The sequence below is a fragment of the Panthera tigris genome, chromosome F3, assembly GCF_018350195.1.
Source record: "Panthera tigris isolate Pti1 chromosome F3, P.tigris_Pti1_mat1.1, whole genome shotgun sequence".
Taxonomy (NCBI): Eukaryota; Metazoa; Chordata; class Mammalia; order Carnivora; family Felidae; genus Panthera; species Panthera tigris.
The window spans coordinates 35,691,052-35,716,258 of NC_056678.1; the positions used below are offsets into that span (position 1 = coordinate 35,691,052).

At 51.8% G+C, this 25,207-nt stretch overlaps 1 protein-coding gene across 1 annotated transcript; it reads left to right on the forward strand.

Moving 5' to 3' along the window:
- The first annotated feature begins 2,708 nt into the window (after positions 1 to 2,708).
- Positions 2,709 to 14,135, forward strand: FCAMR (Fc fragment of IgA and IgM receptor). The gene is made up of 7 exons (XM_042976510.1): positions 2,709 to 2,747; positions 5,583 to 5,655; positions 7,126 to 7,269; positions 10,130 to 10,468; positions 11,594 to 12,353; positions 12,979 to 13,097; positions 13,700 to 14,135. The coding sequence occupies exons 1-7, from the start codon at positions 2,709 to 2,711 to the stop codon at positions 13,879 to 13,881; spliced, it is 1,656 nt and encodes a 551-aa protein (XP_042832444.1). The 3' UTR covers positions 13,882 to 14,135.
- The last annotated feature ends 11,072 nt before the right edge of the window (positions 14,136 to 25,207 follow it).

Here is a 25,207-nt window from a genome sequence, read left to right on the forward strand (position 1 = left end):
AGCAGAAAGCTTTGCAGTCATGTATAAGGGGGAATAAGCTTTGTCTACCGGCTGTGTGGACGCCTACAGCGTCTCTATATATCGTTCTTACTTTACTCATTAGACAACATGTTTTGGAGAGGGAAGAGAATACAGATTGTGGTACAGCCCAACTGGCTTTCCTTGCATTGGTTAGCTTTCTGTTTTCTGATTTTTAGTCCGGTGTGTCTGTTTAGCAAATAAAATCCTTTACGAAAACTGGGATTGGGGAATGGGAGGGCAGGCAATGGGTAAAACTCTTCCCAGATCTGACGTTGGGTCTTACTTAGTTTTTTTTTTTTTTTTTCTGGAGTCTGGGACTGGGAATCAGAAGGTCACAGTGTCAGAAACCTATGTAAAGAGACTTCCTGTGGCTTTCTGTCAGGCAAAAGAATTCATTTACATTCTTAAGAGTAGCCGGTGCAGAGTTTTCTCTTTCATACTCCTTCAGACAGGAGGCCATCTTGGCTTTCGTTCAGTGCTCTGGAAAGTGGCCTAGTGCTTTACAACCAATTGAACTTGATTATGGCTTATGTCTTCAGTAATCAAAAAGTCTCCAAAGTGTTCAAAAGGAGACAAACTAGAAAAAGGTATCCTTAAGGATGTAAAATGACTGCATTGTTTATAAAACAATACGATTTGACTAACATTTATTGATTTTTTAAATAATTTTTTAAAGTTTATTTATTTATTATTGAGAGAGAGAGAGACAGAGAGAGAGAGAGCACAAGCTGGGGAGAGGCAAAGAGGGAGGGAGACACAGAATCCGAAGCAGGCTCCAGGCCCTGAGCTGTCAGCACAGAGCCCAAGGCAGAGCTCAAACCCACAGGCCACGAGATCATGACCTGAGCTGAAGTCAGACACTCAACTGACTGAGCCACCCAGGTGCCCCGACATTTATTTAAAAATACAAAATCGATCCAAACATGTCCTGAGAAAAATGGACTTATTTTTAATCTTTCAGATGCCAAAATGATCAAATGGCCAAAAAGAGAAAAGAAAAAAAGAAAGAATAAAGAAAGAAAGTGGTAGGCCTCTGAATAGATGAAAACCTCCAAAAAGGACTTTTTTCGAGGGTTTGATCATCCAAAGACACCTGCTCTCTGTCGCTGTAAGCTAAGCCATTAATATTATCAGCTAACATTTACCGATATTTTACTACATGCCAGGAACGTTAAATTACATGGATTGTCACACTTAATCCACCAAATAATTTATGAGGTAGGTGCTATTAGCTTCTGTTCTCAGATTAGGAAAACAGGGGCTAAAACGGATAAGTAATCTTACCCATATCGCTTTCCTAGTAAAAAGTAGGGCTGGTATATCAACTTGGAAGGAGTCTGACTCCAAAGTCTATGTGATCAACCACGATGCTCCGGAAGGAGCTGGGAATGGAAAATCTGGCCAAGCATTAACCCTCTCTTTCCACCATTCAGTTCCGGGGATAAGCAGGGCCGCCATGCACAGTGTTTCGGGTTGTGCGCTACTTAAGCATGCCACGGCTAAGGGGATGCCCTTTCCCCTGTAGATGTATTCTAACTTATATGAGAGGCGATAGGTGTTGGTGAAGATGTGAAGCTTCTAACCAAGTCCCGGCGTAGCAGCACACATCTCCGTGCACACAGAATCTGGCACACACACGTGCATGAGACCACCTTGTCCCAGCCACACCCCAGACATCCCACGGTATTATTTTCTGTCCTCTCCTATTGCTCTCGGGGACACAGCTCCTACCCCCAAACTGTCTTCCAACGTGGAAGGGTGAATGCATGAGCCAAACAAGCTGCCACCTCTAATTATTGTGCAACAAGATGTCAACCGCCTTGATTTTTCTAAAGGAGACGTGTCCTTTCTACCTGGCACAAGGGTGCTCTCCGGGGGCTCTGGTGAGGACCTTCTTTTAGAACCAACAGAGGTAGGCATTACATCCCTTATGAGGAAAAGAGCCCACCCATGACATATTTCCCAAAGCAAAACGTTGGGGTTATGTTTAAGCCTGTCGGCTGTCCTTCCTCCTTCGGGATGAGCCCCGTGTGTCAGTGCTCTCTTTCCGTGGAGGTCATCTCATTTCCTGGACGGTGCTTTGGCTGGAGCATGAATTAGCGACTGCCAGGCATGCAGTTGAGCAGGGAGTCCATGACCCGAACTGGCTCTCCCTGGGAGCCTAAGGGGTCAGGCCAGCAGAAGGCACCAGCTGCCCAGCCAGACCATAGGGGAATTCCTCTCCTGAATTTTCTCCCCTCCCCAGATTGTCTCATCATCACCCTACAGGGGTCAGCTAAACTGGGGCATCCTGAAAAATCTGGGGCTCTGGACTGGAGGGGAAATGAGAAATGGAAGAACGGAGATCCGTGTGTTTTCTTTGATGCCACTGTCACCACCCCTGGAAGAGTTCTTCAAGAGTAAGTGACAGGAAGGACCACAAGGAGCCAGGGCTGGCTCCCCCCTAGAAGAACTAGAAGCCGAGGCCCGATGTGCCCTGACTCGCTGCAGGTGTGGAGGGGCGAGGGGCACAACTACGTCTCGCACTTGTGTCTTCCGGGGCTATAGCCCCAGCTGCTTTCCAGCGCTCCGGTGCTGCCTTCTCAGTCTCAAGTTTAGAGGGAAGACGCTAGAAGGTGTCCAAACACCAGCATCTCAAAGAGAGAGAGAAAAAGAAAAGTCCGGGTGAATTTTACTTCTGGGCTGAGATGGATAGAGAAGCCGCAGCTAAGCCCGGAGAAGGACAGGTGAGATGCGGCTTCCCCCCCCCGCCTACCCCCCCACCCCAGGCTGGGGTCCTGTCTCCCAGTGGGGGGTGGTGAATTTCTGCAGCAGTTCTCAAGCATGCATTCAGGGGCCCTCCCCACAGCAGGCCAGGCTCACTCCCAGGGGGCCAGGAAAGGTCTGTGGGGTCCAGGCTGCAGCATTGCCCTCCCACCTCCCGGCTCTCCTGGTCCCCTCGACTCTCCCTCCCACCAGAGTGAAAGATTCCTTTGAGGCCCTAAGTAATGTAGAACCAACAAATGTCAGAAAGAGAAGGAAACATGGAGATCCACAAAGTTCTTCTGCTATAGTGGAGACAAGGATGCATTGTTCTAGGTCATTCCATCAGCCACAGGCAAAGCAAAAGCTCCTGAGTCCTGGTTCTGTGCACTTCTCTCTGTACCACAGGGGCTCATTTCTTTCTTGTCAGCTGCCCCAGGGGTAGGGAATAGGAGAGGAGTGGGCCTGGTGGGGGGTGGGGGTGGGGGGGGTGGGGGGCTGGGTAGGGGGTGGCCAGTAGGGATCCGGGGAGTCGTAGAGCAGCCTGTGTTGAAGATGAGATAGATGTCCTTCCTGGCAGGACCAGGGGATGAGAGTGCCCCCCCACCATGTGGCCCTCACCCCCTAAGATGTTGTGCATTATAACAAAGGCCTGTAGCCCCAGGCTGCTGAGTTAGGGCCCTCTGTATCCTGGAGAAAGGCTTTCTGAAGGTCATTGGCAGGGTGGGGGACTTGGAGACATTTCCTCCAATATAGTCTTTTCAGCCTCGGATCAAGGCTAATAGCACCCTGGAGGCCTTTTATCTCACACTCTGTGCTTCCTCATTGCCCCTCGGAGGCCAGGCGGCTTTTGCTCCTGCCTAGAGATTGCTGCCCCCGGGGACTCCAGAGGAAGCGGGTGGTGTGGTCTACAGACTTTGACCTCAACCTGTGCTGTGTCAGCACCTAGTGCGTTGGGAAAACCAGCCCTAGAAACCTGGGCTTGGTGGACATTAATCAAACAAACAGATTAGGCGCAGGCACACCTGGAGAGCCTCTGGGGGAGGGCAGGCAGCCAGAAAGCTCTGGACGGCACAGAGGGCCTATGGCTGCCATGGCATTGCCCAAGATGGGGCCATCGTGGAGGAGGCATGAGAAGCCCGAGGGCTTTTCTAACCCCAGCCAGTCTCGGGGCTCTGCCTGGATAGAGAAGCCAAGGCTTTGGCGGGGGGCTGGTTGGGCAGAGCCGAGCTGGGGTGGACAGTTTGCAGCTCCAGGGCCAACCCATGGAGCCTACGATGCTCGTGTCCTTTACTCTCCCTTCCCTTCCCTTCTTTTCTTCTCTGCCTCCTACTTCTTGCCTCCCCCATTCCTTTTTCTCCTCTTTCAGTCTATGCCCCAGCCTGGCCAGCGGCCTTGCATGGCTTTGTCTAGTTGGGCCAGAGGGGGTGGGTGAGCGTCTCCTGCCCATGGCCCAGACCGCTGACTATCTGCTCCAATCCTCAACATTAGTGACACAGGGATTAGAGGAGGAAGGAGACAGTGATGGCTAACTTTAGTTTGCCTTTTTTTTTTTTTTTTTACAGGTCCCAAGAACTGTAGGCAGTAGACAGATTCAAAGCACAGATTTTTGATTAATCAAAAAGCATCCTTGAAAACCCTAGGAGGAATACAAATGAAGTATAATGTACAATCTCTGTCTTTATAATCAGCAGACAAGGGAAGACTGTTGAGTAGGGATCAGTATGGTGTCTGTTACGGGAGTGGTCAGTTCACAATAGCTGTGTGCTGTGCTCCTACACCGTCCTGCATCCTGTTCCAGAGCCTGGGGGCAGAGATGACACGCAGTGTCCCACCCCAGGTCGGCAGGAGAGAGACCAGAGCAGAGGGAGATCAGTGTGGACGGGAGGACAGGGAGGGCTTTCTAGACGTTGTGGAGAAGAGACAGACGAGGACAGTCACGCAGACAATTGCTTTTTCCGACAGCTCATTTTTAATTTTTTTTTTTTAAGGTTTATTTATCTTTGAGACAGAGAGAGACAGAGCATGAACGGGGGAGGGTCAGAGAGAGAGGGAGACACGGAATCCGAAGCAGGTTCCAGGCTCTGAGCTGTCAGCACAGAGCCCTATGTGGGGCTCGAACCCACAGACCTTAAGATCATGACCTGAGCCCAAGTCGGAGGCTCAACCGACTGAGCCACCCAGGCGCCCCCCCCCCTCCACCCCCGATAGCTCATTTTTAACTCCTTGTTACTGACCGGAGGTACACGCCCAGTGAAACAGAAGGCTTCCCTTGAAGGAATCAATTCTCCTTCTGCAAAATAGAAGGGGGGAAGGGGGAAGGGGGGAGGTTGCTGCTCTGCATGGAGCACACTGCCAGCGCTTCCGACACAATCGAGTTTCACTTGTGCAACAACCCCCTTACGCATTTGCTCATTTCCCTGGAGAGGAGACTGACACCCCCCCCCCCCGATTCCGGGCTAGGTGTAAGCTTCGAGTGTGTGGTCTTTCCACTCTCTGTGGCTCCCCCAAATTCGGAGCTCCACGCTGGCAGGCGGGCGCGGGGGCTGGGATCCTACAGGGGGAGTCCACCTCTTCTGAACCCAGAAACCCCGAGGGTAGGGACGTTGTAGCCTTGGTGGTGGTGACCCAGGCCAAACACGCGTGCTTAGGAGTGAGAGATGGAGTCACGCTGGTCTCAGAGGGGGCAGTTCCCACCCCGCTCTTGGTTGGATGTAGCCCATCCAGCCGCAGCGCTGAGCAAACTGAGGTCCTGGAGAGAGAAGGGGCTCGGCCCAGGTCTCCCTGCTCCGCACCCTCTCAGGCTTTGTCCACTGCAGTGTTTTTTGCAGGTCACCAAGCAGAGGGCAGGATGGAAATTGCCCATCTTCCTCACGCTGTGCCTGTTGCAAGGTGAGTCCCAAACCCAGCTCAGACTCAGAGCTTGCGGGATGAGCCCCGTGCCTTCCAGGCTGCAGAGATTTTTGGCGGGCCCTCGGTGGCGTTCAGGGCTCCCACGGAAGTTTTGGGCATACCCCGGCTTTCTCTCCGGGGATCCAAGGCCCTGCAGTGGATCCAGGGAGTGGTCAGATCTAGGCCCAGGGGGAATGGGAGAGGCAAGAGAGAGGGCGTATGCCTGTTTTGATCTTTTCTAGAAGATTCACTGTCTTGCTATGCCCAATATCTCTGCTCTCTTCCATTCAAGTTGATGACTGAAAGTCGGCTGCATTTGCAAGATAAGGGTTCCAGGGCTTGTGTATAAAAGACGGCAGGCAGAGGGCTCATTCCCACTCATTCAAAAAACACTCAGTGCCAGGCCCAGTACTAAGGACTTAAAGGTGCAGATCTGTCCTACATGAAACAGTTTGGAGTTGACAAAGAAACGAGATGGGTCAATAAAATTTACATCTATGCATTTACTGATTTAGTCAACATACATTTATGGAGGGCTGACCGTATGCCCTGCGCTAAGGGCGGGTGGATGAAAGACAGAATCTTGCCAATAGGTGCTGGCAGGCTGGTGTGGTGAGCCTGGCCAGGTATAGATCCGGCTCAGATGACAAATGGCCCTATGTGCTGTGGTCGGCATTTTATTTTATTTTAACGTTTATTTTTGAGAGAGAGAGAGAGAGAGATCATAAGCGGGGAAAGGGCAGAGAGAGAGGAAGACACAGAATCCGAAGCAGGCTCCAGGCTCTGAGCTGTCAGCACAGCCTTACGAAGGGCTCAAACTCACAAACCGCGAGATCGTGACCTGAGCCGAAGTCAGATGCTTAACAGACTGAGCCACCCAGGCGCCCCAAACAAATCAGAATTTTAATGAATCAAGGGTAGCTAATACAGGAGCAAGAACTCTGTACTATAATCAGACCATCTCTTTATTTTAATCTCCCCCCAGCCCCTTTAAAATTTTTCCATAGAAACCGAAGCCCCCAGATGAAAACTCAGGCAGGGCCATGATTTTTCTGTTAACATATTAGTGTAGGTGAGAGTTCTGACTGAATTTCTTTCACTCTCGAATGCTAAATTTGAAGTTCTAAGTGTGCAGTTAAATATTTTGGTTGGCCCTTTAATCTTCCTTCAACGATATGCCCCATCATCTACCCAAGGCCTACGGTCAGGAAGACGCTGCAGGGGGGACGCGGTGGCCGTCTTCTCTGTTCCTCTCTTCTGCCTCCTCCCCATGTTGGCAGTTGGGGCTCGGGACCCCAGCAGGGTCCCAGGAGCAAAAGGGAGGAGAGGCAATAGACAGGGAGCTCTTGCTTGCTGGGGTGGCCTGGAGCTCTCTGGCCTGGCAGGAGTTTAGAGCTGGCTCTTTCTTTGGTGGGTGCATTTGTGAACTTAGATGGTCCCCTGATGGCCCATCTCCTCCCTTCTCCCCAGGTTCCGCTTTGACCCCTCCACAGAGAAGACCCCATCTCAGATGCCTGCGGACCGTCTCTCTGCCCTCTGCACCCCGCCTCTGGGCCAAGGAAACACTCACTCCTTTCTCACCCCTCTGCGGGAGAGGGAAGACATCCATCGCAGGTGCAATGACTCTCCCTCTGTCCTGCCTCAAACCTTTTGTGCTCTCTCAGACAGAGTCGGTCTCCGGTCCATGGCTGCCCCACATCTGCAGCCCCCCCCCCCCCCCCCACTTGCTCCTCTCTGAGAGAAGCCATAGCCACAGACGACTGCCGGGAAATGATGGGTGAATGAGTTCAGGGCATCTGTCTCCACTGAAGGGCAGAGAATCTGCATCAGGGGCCCCAGATGGGCACCACGTTGATCTAAAGTGCTAGCTCTTTCTTTAATTTCCATAGGTGACTAATAAAAATTCCAAATGACATGGGGGCATCTGGATGGCTCAGTCCATTAAGCATCCTACTTCGGCTCAGGTCACGATTTCACGGTTCATGGGTTTGAGTCCCGCATCAGGCTCTGTGCTGACAGCTCGGAGCCTGGAGCCTGCTTCGGATTCTGTCTCCCCCCTCTCTGCCCCTCTCTCTGCTTGCGTTCTCTCTCGTTATCTCTCTCTCTCCCTCCCTCAAAAATAAAGAATAAAACATTAAAAAATAAAAAAAATCCAAATGACATATAATACATACCAAATACATTCCAAGTTATACATAATATAACATATATACCTTAATTATGTATAACTAGGAGCTACTGATCAGTAATCTGAGTTCTTAAGGGCAAGTTAAATTTGGTATTAATAAAAGAAAAAAAATGTTCATTGCAAGAGCTGATTACAGACTCTTTTTTTTAAAGTTTATTTTTGAGAGAGAGAGAGAGAGAGAGAGAGAGAGAGAGAATCCAAAGCAGGCTCTGCGCTGACAGCAGCGAGCCCAATGTGGGGCTTGAACTCACAAACCATGAGATCATGACCTGAGCTGAGCCACCCAGGAGGCCCTGGTTAAGGATTCTCAATCAGCTTTCTACAGCGAGGTCGGACTGCCCCGTCCTGCCGATTCGTGGAAGAGACATACAAAAGATTATCTCGTGTGTGCCACAAGTAGATCACAAGAATTCCTGAAAGCTAGGGCACGAACACTTTATCAGGGCACTACCAATGTTGTCCTGAGATGGTCCTTGTTTGTAACTGAATATTGTTGACTCTTAATGATAAATGATATAGTCGTGGCTTTTATGGCCCTGAGTCTTCTAGAATTAGCCCTCCGGACATACGCAACAGGCAGGGCCAGCTCGACGAGCTAAGAGGGCTGGGTTTAATGCTCTGCTATTACCCTGGTGAACAAGGGGTTAATGATTTTGCAACACGAGGCTCCGCATTTTCGTTTAGCGCTGGGCTTTGCAATTATGTGGCCACTACGGGCAACAGGATATTAAACTTGGGTATTAAACTGAACCTACTTGTCTTCAGAGGCTCTAGAGACACCGACCGAGTTGATACCCGCCAGGTACCCACAGCCTAAAGCAAGATATTCTGTTGCCTGTGCAGGAACGCGCAGAGCGGTTATAAAGCCGGTTGTCCCTGCAATAGCCCGCCACGTAGCCATCTGAAGAATCGTGAGCCCGCAGCAGAGCTCACCGGGAGAGCCGCTTTGGAGATGTCCATGTGTTGCGCCCTCCTCCACTTGCCTGGGGAGACAGGAGGGATCGCTGCCCCCTCCCGTTCAGCCAAGTTCAGAGAAGGAATCTGTAGGAAGACACTCAGCGAGTTTTTCCTATGTCCCAGCTTCTCCTGACAGCAGAACAAAGGCGTTTCCTGGAACCTGCCGAAAGGAGCTGGCCTGGGGACTCCTCCACGAAGGCCACCCAGAAAGGACTGTGACCCCAAAAGGAAGGGCAGGTGGCCAGCCGTCATAGGTTTAGTGGGGGGGGGGGGCACAAAAGGCCAGTCGGAGAGACAGTTCTTGCCAGGAGGGAACTGCAGCCAGAGGCCATGGAAGGGTCTGGGAGGCAAAAGTCCCAGGAAGAGCTCTGGCCGCCCGTGTGCCCAGAGAGCATGGCGAACAGAGCACAGCTCTGCGCCTCACCTTCCCCTCTGTTCCTCTGTACCCAGTCCCCGATGGGCCTAAACACCAGTTTTGAGTAGAAGGAGTAGAGCAAAGGGACTGGAACGGCCGCCAGTCGTGGGACTGGACTGACCTTACCGCCCTGGGCCAGGCCGGACTTTTTCCCCATCCGAGGGAGACCGTGAGAGTTACCATGAGTGAGGTTATGCCTGCGATTCATCAAGCAGCAGAGGCCGTGTGAAGAGACAGTGAGAGACACGACAAGCCTTGTTTCTGCTCGCCCCAGAGCGAGTTAATGTCATTCAGTAAACAGGCCGTGGGCCGGTTCAACCACGATTTCCACCTGTTACCAAAGCGGGTGTGTTCGCAGGCCCGTTCAGCTGTGCGTTGATGGGGGCATGTGGTTGTTTACCCTCTGCCGGAAAATGCGGGGGGCGAACACATCCCCAGTCACCGGTCTGGGGATGTACCCACCAAGTGGACCGGGATACCGGTGTTTCAGGCACCCTCTCCGCTCGGGGGAAAGCACGCTAACCTGTTCTTACCATCGAACTATCTCTTGTGTATTCACTCCACCAACCAGACTGCAGCCCTCTTGTCAGATGTTGACCCAGGCCCCGGACGGACTCGTAGGAGAAAGTCTGGCACATGATAGGAGCCAGCTAACAGTTGGAAAGAGTATTCCTGCATTCCTGTCTCTCACATGGGGCCCTGGATACAGCTGCATTCCGTATCTTGGGGTACTCCTGATCCAGGGGCTAAGCTCTGACATTTCTATGTTGATTCTTCCTCGCCTCACTTTCACGAAGGTGTTTTTCTGGCCTATTCCCTAATTCCGACAGAGTCTGGAGCTCGTACCTCCCCACGGTGACCTTTCGCGAATCTCCCTTCCCTTTGACCATTTTTTTCCCTCTCTCTGCCCGCAGACGCAAACGCACTGAAGGGCCCGAGGCTGGTGTCTGGGGAGCCGGGGGGAACTGTCACCATCCAGTGCCATTATGCCCCCTTGGCCATCAACGTATACGAGCGGAAGTACTGGTGCCGTCTCAGCCCCCTGACGTCGTTCTGCCACACCATTGTGTCCACCACCGGCTATGCTCATCTTGGCTACCGTGGCCGCGTGACATTCGCAGACTTCCCGCAGAGAGGCTTGTTTGTGGTGAGGCTGTCCCAGCTGTCCCCGGATGATGTGGGCCGCTACCGCTGTGGCATTGGGAAGAGAAACGACATGTTCTTCTTCAGCATGAATCTGACCGTCTCTGCAGGTACGGGCTGATGGCGGGTGGGTCAAGTCTGGTGAGGGGAATGCTGGGAAGGAGAAGGTGTGGGAGAAGACTGTCCGGTCCAAGAGGCCCTTAAACCTGAGGGGAGCGATGAGGAAAAGCTGGGGGTGGGGCAAGGACTTTAAGAAGTAGGCTTTCAGGGGCGCCTGGGTGGCTCAGTCGGTTGAGCATACAACTCTTGGTTTCGGCCCAGGTCATGATCTCACAGTTGCGTGAGTTGAAGCCCCATGTATGGCTCTGCACTGGCAGTGAAGAGCCTACTTGGGACTCTCTCTCTTTCTCTCTCTCTCTCCTCCTCTGCCCCTCCCCTGCTTGCTCTGTCTCTGTCTCTCTCAAAATAAATAAAAAAAAAAAAAAAAAAAAAAGTAGGCTTTCATTTCAGAAAGAAATTACCTTCGGGAAGGTAGATATTAGGAAACACTTCCAAAATGAATGCATGCAGACTGCCTCACCCAAGTCCCCCCACATTTTGTGGCATGTGTTTTTGGAGAGGACTCCAAGAGGTTGAATTGAATAATATGGCTTCTTAGGCGCATGATGTCTCTTTGTTCAGACAAGCAGAGCAGGTAAGAGATGCGGGACAAAAGAGGCTCTTCCTGAGACCGAGCCCCTTAGCAGACATCTGACAGCTTCGAGGTCCATGCTCTGTGTGGCAGGTTCCAGAGAAGGGACCCAGAATCGGGCACCCAGAGCCTGGGGAAGGGCGCCCAGGCAGTGGAAGACCAGGAGAGAGGCAGTGCCTGGGATTGCATTTGTCTTGTTCAATGTCACTCTAACCGTCTGCTGAGATTGGCTGCTCTATTTGAGGACCAGTATGTGGTGGGCTGTGGGAAAGAGGCCAGTATGGGCATGCAGGACAGCTCAATAGAGACTGTGGGCATAAAAAAGAGAGAGAGAAAGGACCATAAAATGTCAATATTTGCAAAAAGATTAGAGATTCCACCTGGTTTTCCCCTATTTTTATTTTATCCAACATATTGACCCAAGACTGTGTTGTTTAATGAGGATGCATTCCTTGGGGCAAACACTTTAAGCCTGGGATCTTTTGCTAAATCCTGTAGGCAGCTGGGATAGCCTTCCTATGCGGTCTCCTTCCGCCATTGACAGGTCTTTCCAGCGCCGTCCCCCCACCCACTCTGGCTGCTGGTGAGCTCCTCGTGGCATCCCTTGGAACAGCAACACCGGCGGCCAACAGATGGACCCCAGCAACCTCCCGGATGACAGAAAGACAAGGGACAGGATTCCACAGAGTTGCTCTGACTCCAGGAACCAGGAAAACAACAGCTTCCGCTGAGGGCAGGCAGACCCCAGGAACAACTGGGGCAGCAGCTCTAGGGACAGGTAGTCGGGTAGAGAGTTCTGTCCGGACAACAGTCCCCATTCCAGAGAGTTCGGCTTCAACCATCGGAGATATGTCCAATACGACAGAAGGTGTTTGGGTGTGGGACACCAACGGCTCGGTAGGGGATTCGGGCAGGCCCAGCGAGGAAGGGAGGGAGATAACAGCTACTGAGGCCCATAGGCCACAAGAAGAAGCAGAGAGGGTCAGAACAGCTCTGGATGTAGTTGGGAAGGTCATAGGGACCATCAGGCCAACAACTCTGGTCTCAGAAAAACGGGTGCAGGAAATCTTGCAAGAAGCAACGGCCATTGCTAAGCCCCAAGCCCTGGGCTCCATTGAAAGAACTACCCCAGCTGCAGGCGTGTGGACCCTGGGGCCCTCCAGCATACAGGTGGCGTCTGAGGAGGGAGCTACTGAAGGGGACCTAGACACGCCTGCTGGACACAGCGATCCCCAAGCAACGCCGAGCCAGGCCCCGGCAGCTGGGCCCAGGAGGCGCCTGGGCAAGGGGTATTCCATGAAGAGGTAAACTCCCAGCCCCTCCTCTCTGCCCTACTCCAGGCATGCCCCTCCCTGGGCCGACCTCTGCGCCCCCCTCCGCCTGCTCACTTCTCTCCCTTTGTCACCTCAGGACAGCAAAGGGCAAGGCCCATAAACATCACAGACCCTCCCTTGTTCAAGGCTCCTTGCTAAGAAACCCTGAGTATTTTCATGTGGTTTTCAAGCAAAGATCAAAACAAAAGAGTAACAGAATATTTAGGTGGAACCTTTGGGACTTTTTTGTAAAAGGTGAGGAACAAAAGCTCTAGACAGGGGAGGTACTTGCTGAAGCCACAGGGGAAGACCGTGAAACCATGGGGCAGAGCCCCATGCCCAGGGTGGATTCCCTGCCTCTCACTCAGTCCTCTTTCCACGGTGACACAGAGTGGCCCCCACCTGCCTCACACTCGGTGCAGTAGGGACAAGACGGGGGCTCCCGTCCCAGCTCTGCTACGAACCTGCCGTGGGAATAAGGGGAGCCGACTTCCCTCACCTCAGCTTCTCACCTGTAAAGTGAGGGGCGAGGGCCGAATGGCCTTCGGTCTCCTGTCCAGCTCCCGCCCGCCCTCCCCTGCACTCTTCTCATCCCCACCTGTTACTTCCACTCCAGGGCTTCTCCAGGAGAGAGAAACATCTCTCGGATCCTGACTCCTGTCTCTACGGTGCTCTTCCCCCTCACGCTTGTGGCTCTCGTCCTGTTGCAAAGGAGGCTCCGGATAAACAGGACCTGTGAGTTGAGCCGAGGAGGGAGTGCTCGTTCCCACCGGACACCCTCCGGACTGGGTGGGGTCCGGACTGGTAAAAGTGCTAAATTCTAGACAGAGCCATTTAACCGGTCCTGGCCTTGGTTTCTCAATGAAATGGGAAAATCAGTTATGCCTCAAAGGCACCCCCGGGCAGAAGGAGAAGCTCTTTCAGAGGATGGCAAGCCATAAGCCAACGGTGGGCATGGGAACTGCATGAGCCATGCCGGCAGCAGGCAACAGGAGCACAGGGACCAGGTGCGGGGAGCAGACCACATTTGCACCCTCTGCCTCATGGCCCAGCCAAAAGCCTCTTCCGGCTAGGTTTCAGTACTCCTCGAGGGAGTGTTCCGTGGTGTTCAGCTCTGATGAAGAGAGGGCGAGATGTTCCGGGACCAAGTGGAAGAGGCTGAGGTGCTCACAGCCAGGACCTCGAAGGCCTGGCCCAATCCTTTTCAATCCAAGGGCTCAGTTGCAATTCATCTGTGTCAGGAAGTTCCCAGAAGGTTGTAGGGGTTGGGGGGTGGGGTACTCAGGGAATCGCATTCAGTTCTCAGTACCCTCACGGCATGCTCTGTGTCTGTGCAGCTCAGGAGACAGAAGGGACAGCGGGGGTCACATTGATTCAGATGACGCATTTCCTGGAACTGAGCCTCCAGCCAGACCAGCTGCCCCACGTAGAGAGGAAGATATTCCGGGACGAGTCTCCTCCTCAGGCCCGTCTGACTGTCCCCGAGAGGCACCCTGGCCCCCAAGGAATGGAACAATAACCTATTCAGTCCCCATGGAAAGAGAGCCAGGACCAAACGCCATGACTTCAGCCTTTTTTCATCCTTCCTCCACCTATACAGAGGGAAGCAAATGGACTGGGGAAACAGAGGCTGGCCGTCCTTGGGCCTAGGAAAGTCAAGCATTTCCCACAGCCAAAGGTGGTATATGACTCAAAGGAGGCTGCAAGAAAGGATTTATTAAACATTGGCGGAGGTCACCTAGGAGAGCGTGGAACTTCCATTTCCGGGAGTTTGAAAATAGAGGAGGCTTCCAAGTGCTACGAATTCTTAGCCATCATTCCTACTCCTTGCCAGGCATCCCCTTTTCTCAGGTCTGTTAGCATTCAGCCTGCTACTCACATTTATTTAATCATATTCACGTACACGAGGCTTGCCTTCTCAAGAAGATTCTAAGCTCCTTTAGGGCAGTAATTGTGTTTGATCCACATCACTATGTCCCCAGAGAACTTCCAATTCAGTAGGGCGCCCAGTAAGTATTTGTGCTGAACGGCTGGCTGACCAGAGGGCATGGGCTCAGTGGCCTCCGAGATATTCTGAGTCCCCCTTCACTCCCCTCCAGTCCCCTGGAGGACTCCATAGGCAGGTGCTTTCTCCATAGAAACGAAAAGGCACAACCCCCATTCTTCAAATCATCCCCCCACATTTGGGCCCATTGTCATCATGCCACAGACCTTTTGACCTAGGCAAAAATTTCTGGGATTTTCCTAAATTCATGGGCGAGGAGGGTATTTTTCAGTAGATTCTCACCTTTTTCATAAAGCTCCTCTTGTTCAACTGCTTCTGAATCCTTGAGATCAAGGACTGTTGTTGAAGTTGGGAAATGACCATTCGGGGGAAGGAGGGGGGTGGAAGACAGAGAAGGTGGCCAGAAGGAATTTTATGTGGATTCTGCTTTTATAACCTTTTCATCCCATGCCTATTGGGGAACTTTCACTCCATCCTTGGTACCACTGTCTTTCAGGCATTGTATCAGCTCTTTTGTTTTGCCGAATCTGTTAACCGACTGCCTGAACTTCATGTTTGGGCAAAGCAGCCTTTGAGCAATGGAAGAGAAAGAAAAGGAAGGCTCCAATGTCAAGTTGAGAATTGTCAAGTGGACATTTCCAGAAGGATCAGTCCTGCCTCCTAGACTGTCAGCAACACCAGAGACACTTTGTTAACACATCCTCACAGCTGGTGCTGAACCCGGACACTCTCCCCAGAAAACCATGGAGATTTAGTCTTCACGTTTGGTGAGAGAGACCCCAATGTTTTGGTTATGTAGGGAAGTTGAAAACATCTGACCAAACAGAATCACAGAATTTCAGAGCTAAAAGGTCCTTAGAAGTTAACCACTCTAGGGTGAGGTAACTGAAGCCTTGCGGGGGAGAAGGAAGTTGTTTAAACCCAGTTAGGAATAGAGGAAGGCTCAGAAAAGAGAGCTCATAACCTTGATTTAGTGCTTTCTCCACTTCCTCACTGCTAAACAATGTATCAAAGCAAAACTCGTTAAAAATAAATCAATGACACCACCATGGGCTCGCTCCACACCATTTTCATGAATGCTGAAAAACCTGTAAGAGATAGAGAGATAAGGCAGCCACATTAACCCATTCAACCAATAAGGAAGCGGGCCCTGGGGGGGTATGTAATACAGCTAAGGTCGTTTGGCTTATTAGAGGTGGGGACAGACTGAGACCCTCCCACCCCCTGCCCTGGATCACTCAGTGCAGGATCACCCCACCTAACTGGTGTTTACCAGGGGCGTCCACAGAATGCTAGCTTCTCAAGATTGTTAAGAGGTATTCTGAGGGGGGAAAAAAAGCTTCGGTAGATCAAACAAGTTTGGGAAATGCTGGTTAAAGAATAAACAAGTTCTTTTGCGTAGGACTTTTTGGAGCCTCTAATCCACTAAGATGCATGGCAAATAGCCGTGGGGTATGGGGACATGATGAGTGTTTTGCCAGTGTTTTGGACTATTGTGTGTTGGTGAAGCAATCTCACTGGACCGGGATCCTCAGATCACTTACTGCTTGGGGAAGTTGGATGCACTAAGGCAGGGGTCAGCACCCCTTTTCTGTAAAGGGCACGATAGGAAACACTTTAGACTCTGTAGGACACACAGCGTCTGTTGCAACACCACAGTTCTGCTGTTGTAGCACTGAAACAATGACTCCGACAGTGTGCCAACAACATTTTATTTACAGAGATAGGTGGCAAGCTGCATCTGACTCCGGAGCCACGATTTGCCAAGCCCTGAACTAGCACACAAGACTCCGATGTGAGAGATCAGACCCTCATCCTTCCTCAAAAGCTGCCCTTGCCACGCTGCTCAGGAACCTCTCCTTTCTCCGAATCCCTGTAACACTTTCTGCTTGGGGTTCAGCAGTCGGGGCACCCGGCCTGACTGCCCCATCTTGGGGAAAGAGGGGACCGGCTCGGCAAGGGTGTTGGCCGAGTGGCTGGAGTCGGGAGCGGCTTCTAGAAGTAGGACCAGGTGCATCAGGGAAAGCTGAGGTCCACCGGCAGGGGACGAGCTAGTGCAAGTTCAAAGGGTCAGAGCAGAGCCAAGATTAGAGTCTCAGGGCCTACTGTTCGGAGCCGGGCAGAGATAAGATCTGAGGGAAATTCTCACCTGGAAGGAAATGGGGGAGCCCCATGTCTTTACAGCTCTTCTTTATCGGCTACCTGATAACCTGGTGTGACGCGGGAGTAAGACAGACAGAGCAGGCGGGCTCTACCACTCGGCATTGTCCGTGATTTGTTTTTCCTCTTCCATCCCCCGTTAGCACGAAACATCACTGGGATGCGAGGCAGGGAAACATCCATCACTAGGCTGGAATCAAGGAAGTCTCTCTCTTTTTTTTTTTTTTTTTTTGTTTCTTCTTCATGGAAATTTCTAATCCAAGATACAGGTGATGAGGGAGCCTAAGGCAAGCTGACAGGCCGCAAACACTGCCCCCCCCCACCCCCGCCCCCCACCCAGGTGGGATATGTGTGATATTTCCCAGGCACTCCTGACTGCCTAAAAACAAAGGAAAGGGAAAAAACAAATGGTTAACTGATAGAGATCATAGTCCTGCTGGACCTAAGTCTCCATCACCCCTCCATAGTGATGTGGGAAACAAAGGCAGGAGGAGACCGGGATAGAACTTAATTTCCTTATAACCTGCAGCCCATTGGCAAATGCTTGAGGCCGGCAGAGTAAACTGTTTTTCTAGGAACTCCTAACTGTCTTAGTGCTAATGCTTTGCTAGAGGGAATAACAACCCTAGCCTGACGAGAACCAGGCCTCCGGTATCCTGTGAGTCTTCTTTAGCTTGTGAAAATCTCACTGGAAACTTCCCCTGGACTTTACCTCTCCCAACCGCATAGTATAGAAGCCAGTCTCTCCTTATGGTCCCAGGGCAGCTCTTCCTGCCCACGGGTCCTGTCCCTGTGCTTCAATAAAATCACCTTTTTGCACTAAAGATGTCTTCAAGAATTCTTTCTTGGTCGTCGGCTCCGGACCCCACGCACCCCGCTATTGCCCCAAAAACCTCATTACAGGCAAGCACTGACTTTCCTACGATCGAGCAGATTCTCCCCGTGAGGGCACAAGTCTTAACACTGCTGCTCCTTCCCTAGTATCTCTGCACAGAAGGGGCTACCCTCAGCTTTCACCTCGCATCTGATACCACATTTCTGTAAGGCAGGTATGATGATTCACATTTTACAGATGTGAAAGCCGAAGCCAGAGGAAGTAAGTAGTTACGCTCCTCGGGAAAGGGCAAGCCGGGAACTGGACACAAAGCAGTCTATCTCCAGGCTTAAATCCTTGATCGGTGCACCACACTGCCTTGCTCGACACTTAGATTTATGGCCTGGCATCTGATCAGGTCCTTTCCTGTTTAATATTCTAGAACCTTCCTTGTTTTCCTCTGGGAGGCCCAGTGTATAGAAGTTTTTATAACCATTTCCAGTAATCTGTTTTCTTTGGTCACCCAGCTGGCTTACTCCTGTCCTGGCTAAGTGAAGTATAAAAGTTCAGGGAGCTGGAAATGAGCGCTAAAAATTCAGTCGCTGCCCAGAGGTCCGTGCTGGCATTGTACAAACAGAGCTCAGATCTTCAATTAGCTGCGGGGATGTCCGTCCATCTCAGGTAACCCAGGGCAAATGCTCGACCCCCAGCCAACTTGTCGCCGTTCTCCTCTAGGACTCTGGGGGTTTCTTCCTCTCCTCCAGCAGCCAGCGTGGTCTCGGACAGACAGAATCAGCTTACTGACAGCATCAGTCAGACACAAAGAGGAAGGTATTTCCACGGAAAAACCTGTAAAGCCCTTAAGGCAAGTAAACATGAGTTGTGTGGTTATTTTCCACTGGTACAGATATTCCAGGGCTAAGAGCCTGACAAGACGGGCGGAGATGGAGATTCTACTCAAAAGGAAACAGACCCTCTGGCGGGGTCCAGCCACCACCAAACTCTCCACTTCCCCCTAAAGGATGCGGCTTGGGTTGCAGGCACCAGCCCTCCCTGGCCCCCCCTTCACTGTCAGCAGGAGGACGAGCCATCACCCCACTACCCACTCTCCAAGGGGCCAACTGAAACCCAGAAGGGCAGCAGAGAGGCAGGAGAGGTCACTGTGCCACACTTCCAGAGGCAGGTAGAAATCATGAACACCGAGGCTCCAGGCCAGTAGGCCACTCTTTGCCCCCTGGCCCCATTTTGTTGAGGATGTACATTCCCCGGTTAGCTTCCGGAGTCTTCTGTGTTCTGCCTTTTCCGATCTCTGGCTGAGTTCCCGAGTTTTGCTTGTTTGCTGCCTTGATCTAGGTCTCCCAGTTCAGCTCTGAGAGGAGAAGGTCAAACAAGGGCCACATCTTTCCCTAATTTCACTAATTCCTGGCTCCCTAACCTGAGTCTCTTAGCTGGGAGGAGGAGAGCCAGGACCGCCGTGGCCCAAGCATTTTCTGATTCCCCCCATGAGTGCAGATGTCGTACTTTTCCCCAGACAAGAGTTCAGGGAAAGGGCACCAGGGAGTTTGCTTTCTTAGGGCCCGGCATGGGAAGTGCAGACGGGTTTGTGAATGCACTTGGCCTCAACTCTCCATTTTGCCAGCACACCGCTCCACCCGTGCAGTGCAGCCCGCTAAAAATTAATTACGGTATACATCACCAGAAAGAAGCGATTATACAGCCTCGCGCAGTTGGGAATGCAGAGGCTCAGATGGGCATGGGCTGCCGGGGATCACAGGGGATATTTTTCCGGTGGCAGTCTGACAGGCAAACCTTGGGCTGAAGGCCAGGCCAGACCAGGAACAAGGAAACGACAAGTGTTCAGGAGGTTCGGGAGGACCCCAGTGGCTTATGAGAGGGGCTGGGCCCTGTTACCTGACACTCTACCTGTTGACTTTGGATATCTACTCTAAAAATCTTCCTCCTTCCGCCTCTCCCTGACCAGGGTATGGAGGTGGGAGAAGGCGAGAGAGTGGTTTGGTACCTTCAGAAAAGGCTTGCTCCTTTGTTCCTGCCTCTCAGAACCAGAGAAGAAAAGTCTCTGGGGCCCTGGGATCGGCCGGCGGAAACTCAGAGAGCCTCTGGACCAAGGCCAACTTTCCAGCCTAGCTTCACTATTCCTTCCTTGTTCCTCACAACAGGCTCCTCAGAGCAAGACGCAGCCGGTCTCGGGGGGCTCCCACCACAGCTCCTGCCTTCATTATTCCACCACCCAAATGACGAAGACGCCCCAGCCCAGAAGCCCCTGAGGAAATGTTGTTTTTCACTCTCTGATTGGGGGTGAACAGAACTAGGAAAACAGGTGAGGGATCAGACACCTGGGCAATGACAAGGCGAGGCAGGTAATGAGGGAGAAGGAGGTGGCCCAGTGAGTTCACGGAGAACAAAGAGGAGCTCTGAGGCTCTCATGGGTCCATGTGGCCAGTAAGCCGCCCTCTCCAACACTCTCCGGTGACCAGAACTTCTTTCCCACCCTCCTTGCGTCCACTACCCGGCCTGCCTCCTTAAGTTTGTTCTTGGCATTGGCACGATGCTGCCAGTCACAGATGTCATGCTCCGCGCTTCTTAAGAAGGACCTGGGGAGCTCCTATGAAATCACCCCACAGCCAGGCAGATTTGGAGCGTTTCTAGCTTATTCCCCCCCGCTACTTACTCCCCTAACAGGGAGGCTCACCTGTGAAAAGGCTCAGGCCTCCAAACAAATTAAGGACTCAGAAACTCCCCCAAGGAGTCCCCCAAGGACTCAGAAACTCACCCCAGGTGGGGGTGAGCTCCCCCCACCTGAGCTCAGCCAACTGGACTATTGCAGTCCCTACTTTCTCGGTGGGATTCCAGGCAGTGGCCACACTAGGGACCACCTTCCCAGCCAGCAGCACTCAGCTGGGCACCAAGGACAATAGTCCCCAACCCATGGCCTCTCTCCAGCCCAGGGCAGGGAGAGTACACGCTGTATCCCTGCCAAGGCAGGACAGCTAGGGTCAGGAAATATAGAGTGTTACCCCCTGATGGCGAGGGTAGGGCTGCTAGGACATAATGATCCCAAATAGTAACTATCCTTTCAAAAAATGGGAGAGAAGGGATTGATATTTAGTTCGGTAGATTTGCTGTCACAATTCTGTTTTCTCCTGATCGACACTCAACTGACCATATTATTGGTTTGCAGAGGAATGTTGGATTTCAGGGCTGGCTGACCTGGGAGTAAACATCGACTCCAGGCTGGGGTTAACCATTGACTCAGACAAAGATCTGCAAAGGGGAGCAGAGAGCTGGCGGTAAACAGCAGCGATAGGCTGTTTCATCTGTCCGCTCTTATCTCACCGGTCTGGCAAAATCGGCATTCATAAGCACCATCCGCAGCGGCCAGGAGTGCAGAAGGGCAGGGGAAGTCTGGGGAAGGCTGCAATGGCTTAGGCCTCCCCTTCTCCATGGGTGGCTTCCCAGGGTCTCGGAGCATCCACCCAAGGATTCAGGGTTGAAGCTGTGTACTTGGTCCTCTCCAATCTTCCCTGAATCAGTTGAAGATGCAAATCGAAGTCCATTGCAGCCCGTGGAAACACGATTCAAAAGATCCATCTGGGGAGTGAAGGCTTTGGGAAGTGGAGGAAACTTCCCAATGCTGGAAGACCTTGGTTCCTGACCCACCTATGCCATTAGGTGTGAAGTCGGGCAAGTCATTCCACTTCTCTGCCCTTGGGTGCTCGTTGATCAGTGGGGAATCTCTCTTTGTTCTGAAAGCCCATGCTGTCCCATTCACCTGAAGCTGAATCATAAGCACCTGTTAGAAGCCAGTCACTGCCCACATTATACTTGGTATTTGTCACAAACACACAGTGTAAGTATAATTAGCTCCATTTGATAAATGAGAAAACTGAGGTCCAGAGACCCTAAGTAACTTGTCAAGGGTCCCCTGGACCAACAGGTGGCAGGGCTTGGATGTGAACCCCAGACATTCTGGGTTTGGAGCCTGTGAGCTTTCCCCAGAGCTTTACTGCCTCTCCATGCCGACTACCACCTGGCTGGTGTTGATCCTTGGCAGTGGTGTATGAGATGATAACTCCTCAATTAGACCATATGCCCTTGGGGAACAGAGACACACTCTCCTGATGTTCCCAATCTCCCTGGACCTCACCCAAACTGGTCAGGGGCATAGTAGATGCTTGCAGTAAGGCTGCAAAATGCCCCCCCAAAGACGTGTTCACCTGATCCCTGGAATCTGTAAATGTTACCTTACTGGGGAAAAGGGTCTTTGCAGATGTGATTCAGTCCAGATGCTGGAGACGAAGAGATCATCCTGGATTACCCAAATGGACCCTACATGTGGATCACAAGTGTCCTTGTAAGAGAGAACAGAGAAATATTTGCGGGCACACACAGAAGGCAAAATGAGCACAAGGGCCAAAGGGGCATGATGCAGCTACAGACCAAAGAATGTCCAGGAACCCGGCAGTAACCAGAAGCCAGGAAAGGGGGGGAACAGATTCTCCCCTAGAGCCTCCAGAGGGAGCGTGGCTCTGTCCACTCCTGATTCAGACTTTTGGCCTCCAGAACTGAGAACACGTTGTGGTTGTTTTAAGCCACCACAGTTATGGCAGTGTTACAATAGCCACAGGAATCAAATGCAGTGCTCCCTCAAAACACAGAATCCGAGGACTAGAAGTTTTGGAAACCACACGGCCCAGCCCTCCCATTTAACAGAAGGAACACCTGCAGCCCTAAAGGAGGAAGCGATTTGGCAAAGGTCACTCAATAAGTTAGAAGCAGGGCCGGAACCAGGACACGTACATGTGTTCTGAGACCAGTTCCTGCTGAGTCCCAGGGGCGTGAAAGTCAAATAAGAAGCTTTAGTTCTTCTTATTAGTATATTTTTCTCTTATTAGTCTCTTAAGAGGGAGGGGGGAACTTTATTATTTTTTTTATTTTTTTAAATATATGAAACTGATGGTCAAATTGGTTTCCATACAACACCCAGTGCTCATCGCAAAAGATGCCCTCTTCAATACCCATCCCCCATCCCCCCCTCCCTCCCACCTCCCATCAGCCCTCAGTTTGTTCTCATTTTTTAAGTCTCTTATGCTTTGGCTCTCTTCCACTCTAACCTCTCTCTTTTTTTTTTTTTTTTGGGAGGGGGTAACTTTAAAGTAGATGCCGTGATGTAAGTTTTGAAAGGTATGATTATTGCTGTCATCATTGTTATTATTGAGTGATGGGCAGTCCCTCCACCTTCGGGACTGGGAGGCAGGAGCTATGCTTTAGGGCCACTGAGCTCCCGATGGGGAAGCCACAGTGAGAGAGGGGAAGTTAGGTGGCTCCGAACACACCGCTAACATGTGGCTGAGCCCAAAATAAGACGCAGGGTTTTGACTTTCTGGCTCTTCCCTGGGTTCTGCTTCTCGTTTTCCCTTTCCCCTAAGCTGGATCAGTAGGCCAGGTGGGCTGTGTGTGTGTGTGTGTGTGCGCGCCTGACACGATCTGCTAAGACGGTTTTGGGGACTTTTGGGAGCACACACCAGGACACAACCTAGGAAATTCTCCCCAGTATAGAATAAGGAAACTGGGTGGGAGATCTGGGGCCATGGAGGCAGCCTGAGAAGCAACCGTTTTAGGGGTGTTTTTCCCTCCCTCCCTGCAAGCCTACATTTATCAAGTTTCCGTCCTAGTATTCAGTGGGCTCCCCTTAACCCCCACTCCAGCTCAAACAACTAGACCCAAGATATGCCCTGCTTTGGGGGAAGTGAGTTAATGAGAAACAAGAAAACAAAAGCCTACAAATATCTGATGATTGAATCAGAAAGGAGAGAGGCATAAGATGGCAAAGGTTTGAAAGGAGCTGTAATCTGGCAGAAGCAGGTTTGTCCTATCCCTGTCCCCACACTATCTCCATCTTCCCTCACATCCTCCCACTGATAGCGACCCTGGACCCGGGGAGGAGAAAGATTGCATAGCTATTGGGGTACCTGTGTGCCCTCCCACCCGCTACCGGGGGCGGGGGGGTGGGCGCTTATTCACAGGTTGCAGCTGGGGAGAGGAGACGGACAGCGATGGAGATATCCAGAACAGGCTGGAGGTGCCAGAGCCCGGGGGAACTGCACCTTGCTTGTCCTGTATAGAACTTCGGTGGTCTGCAGTCTTGCCAGAATTCACTGCAACTCTGGCTACATGGGAGCAGTGGGGCGCAGAAGGCTACAAGGGGCTTAGGGGAGAATGAGGCTCTGCTTCATGGGATCTCCCAAAGGCCTCAGGAGGCTCATGATGAGCCCAACTCGCCCTGCGTCCACAGGAAAGGCAAGGAAGGGCCGAGAGGTCGCAGGGGTCCTACCCGAAGGAGCCCAGAGGTAGGGACAAGGGGAGCACAGAGTGGACCACAGATGTCTCAGGACGAGCGGGGATAAAGGCCACAGATCCTCAGTACCAGGTACATTTCAGAAGACAGGGCTCTCTCCTTCCCAGCATGAGGCCAACGCACAACCACAACAAAGCAAGACCAAAATAATAGGGCCTTCCTTCTATTGCCTCGACAGTAACCTTGACATAAGCCGCCCCCTTGCCCGTGCCCACTTAGCCCAGACTTCACACAAAACCAGAGGAGAGAAGGGAGACAAAAAAGGAAAGTAAATCCAGAATGAGATTGAGTTTTAAATCGAGAGTGAAGTGACAGAGAGATCACTGAATCGAACCCAGTTTGCCTGGAAACGACTAGGTGATTTTTTTTTCTTACATTAGTCAGATTGTAGGTTTGGGGTCAGAAATGAAGCTCCATGCTAGAAAATACCGTTTCTTTTGTGGCCATTCAACTCCTTGGTTCCCAGTTCATGTTCACTCGTGAGTAAGTGGTTAGCTAACATAAGACCCGGGGCTCTAACTGCCGTGTGTTTTTACCGGGACTCTATTTCTCTTTTTCTCCTTCCCCTTCTGGGGTTTGCTCTGCAGGACGCTGTAGGGAGAGCCTGGGTCAGTCCTGCACAGGTAGGATGGGGCAGGATTCTATGGGGGGGGTAGGGTGAGGGGTGTTGGGGGGACATATGTGTGCATGTTGGGGACTGGGCGTCACTTGTGTGACACAGCACTGCATTTGGGGCACCCCAGAAATCCTAACCGGGTCATGTCCGGAAGACCACCAAGGACTAACTGAGATAGGGAAGGAGGTTTTCCTCTGCCACCAGCTCAGTAGATCAGCACCGACTTTGCTGTGGCTCAGAGCGTGGGTCCCAACAGGACTCCGTGGTCCGCCATTTTTAGGGGAGCCCAGAAGCAGCCAGTGTTTAATCCCTGTGGGGAGTAGAATGGGAAGATCCGCAGCCCCCACAGTTCCTGAGAGCACTGGGGCTGGTAGAAGGGGGCTCTTTGGAAGATGTATGTAAAGAGTGGACTTAATCCAGACTAAGTATCCTAGAAAGTGTGTGTGGGGGGTTTCCAGAGTGAGCAGAGATGAGAGGCCATGGACTGAGAGCCGTTCCTGCCACTTGTGCCCCATCAAATGCACTTCAACTTCATTCCACACCTGGACCGGGGGTATCTGGTTATACCCTCAACCTGCAGGTTTGGGATTACTATCCCTAGTTTTCAGATGGGAAGAAACATGAAGGGGCCTTGCCTAGGATCTTGCAGCTAGAAAAAGGCAGAATAGGCTCTTCATGCCTGATACTCTGTCTCACATCCTGCAGCTGCAATAATGGAGGGTTCCCTGCTAACAGTCTCCCCAAGGTCAAGGGGAAGCAAATGGAACCAGTCAGAAAAGCCAAAAGGAAAGGAGAGCAAGGGATCATTGAGAGTCACGTGCCCCTGGCTGGCCGCCATGCCTATGGGAGAGTGTCCCTTTAAGAGCCCAGGTGT

What these genes read in the sequence shown, in the direction of transcription:
- FCAMR (XM_042976510.1), top strand. Translation starts at nt 2,709, where the DNA reads ATGGATAGAGAAGCCGCAGCTAAGCCCGGAGAAGGACAG. An exon ending in AGGGAAGACATCCATCGCAG is followed by an intron (nt 7,270 to 10,129) that starts GTGCAATGACTC and finishes CTCTGCCCGCAG; the next exon opens with ACGCAAACGCACTGAAGGGC. An exon ending in GCTCCGGATAAACAGGACCT is followed by an intron (nt 13,098 to 13,699) that starts GTGAGTTGAGCC and finishes GTGTCTGTGCAG; the next exon opens with CTCAGGAGACAGAAGGGACA.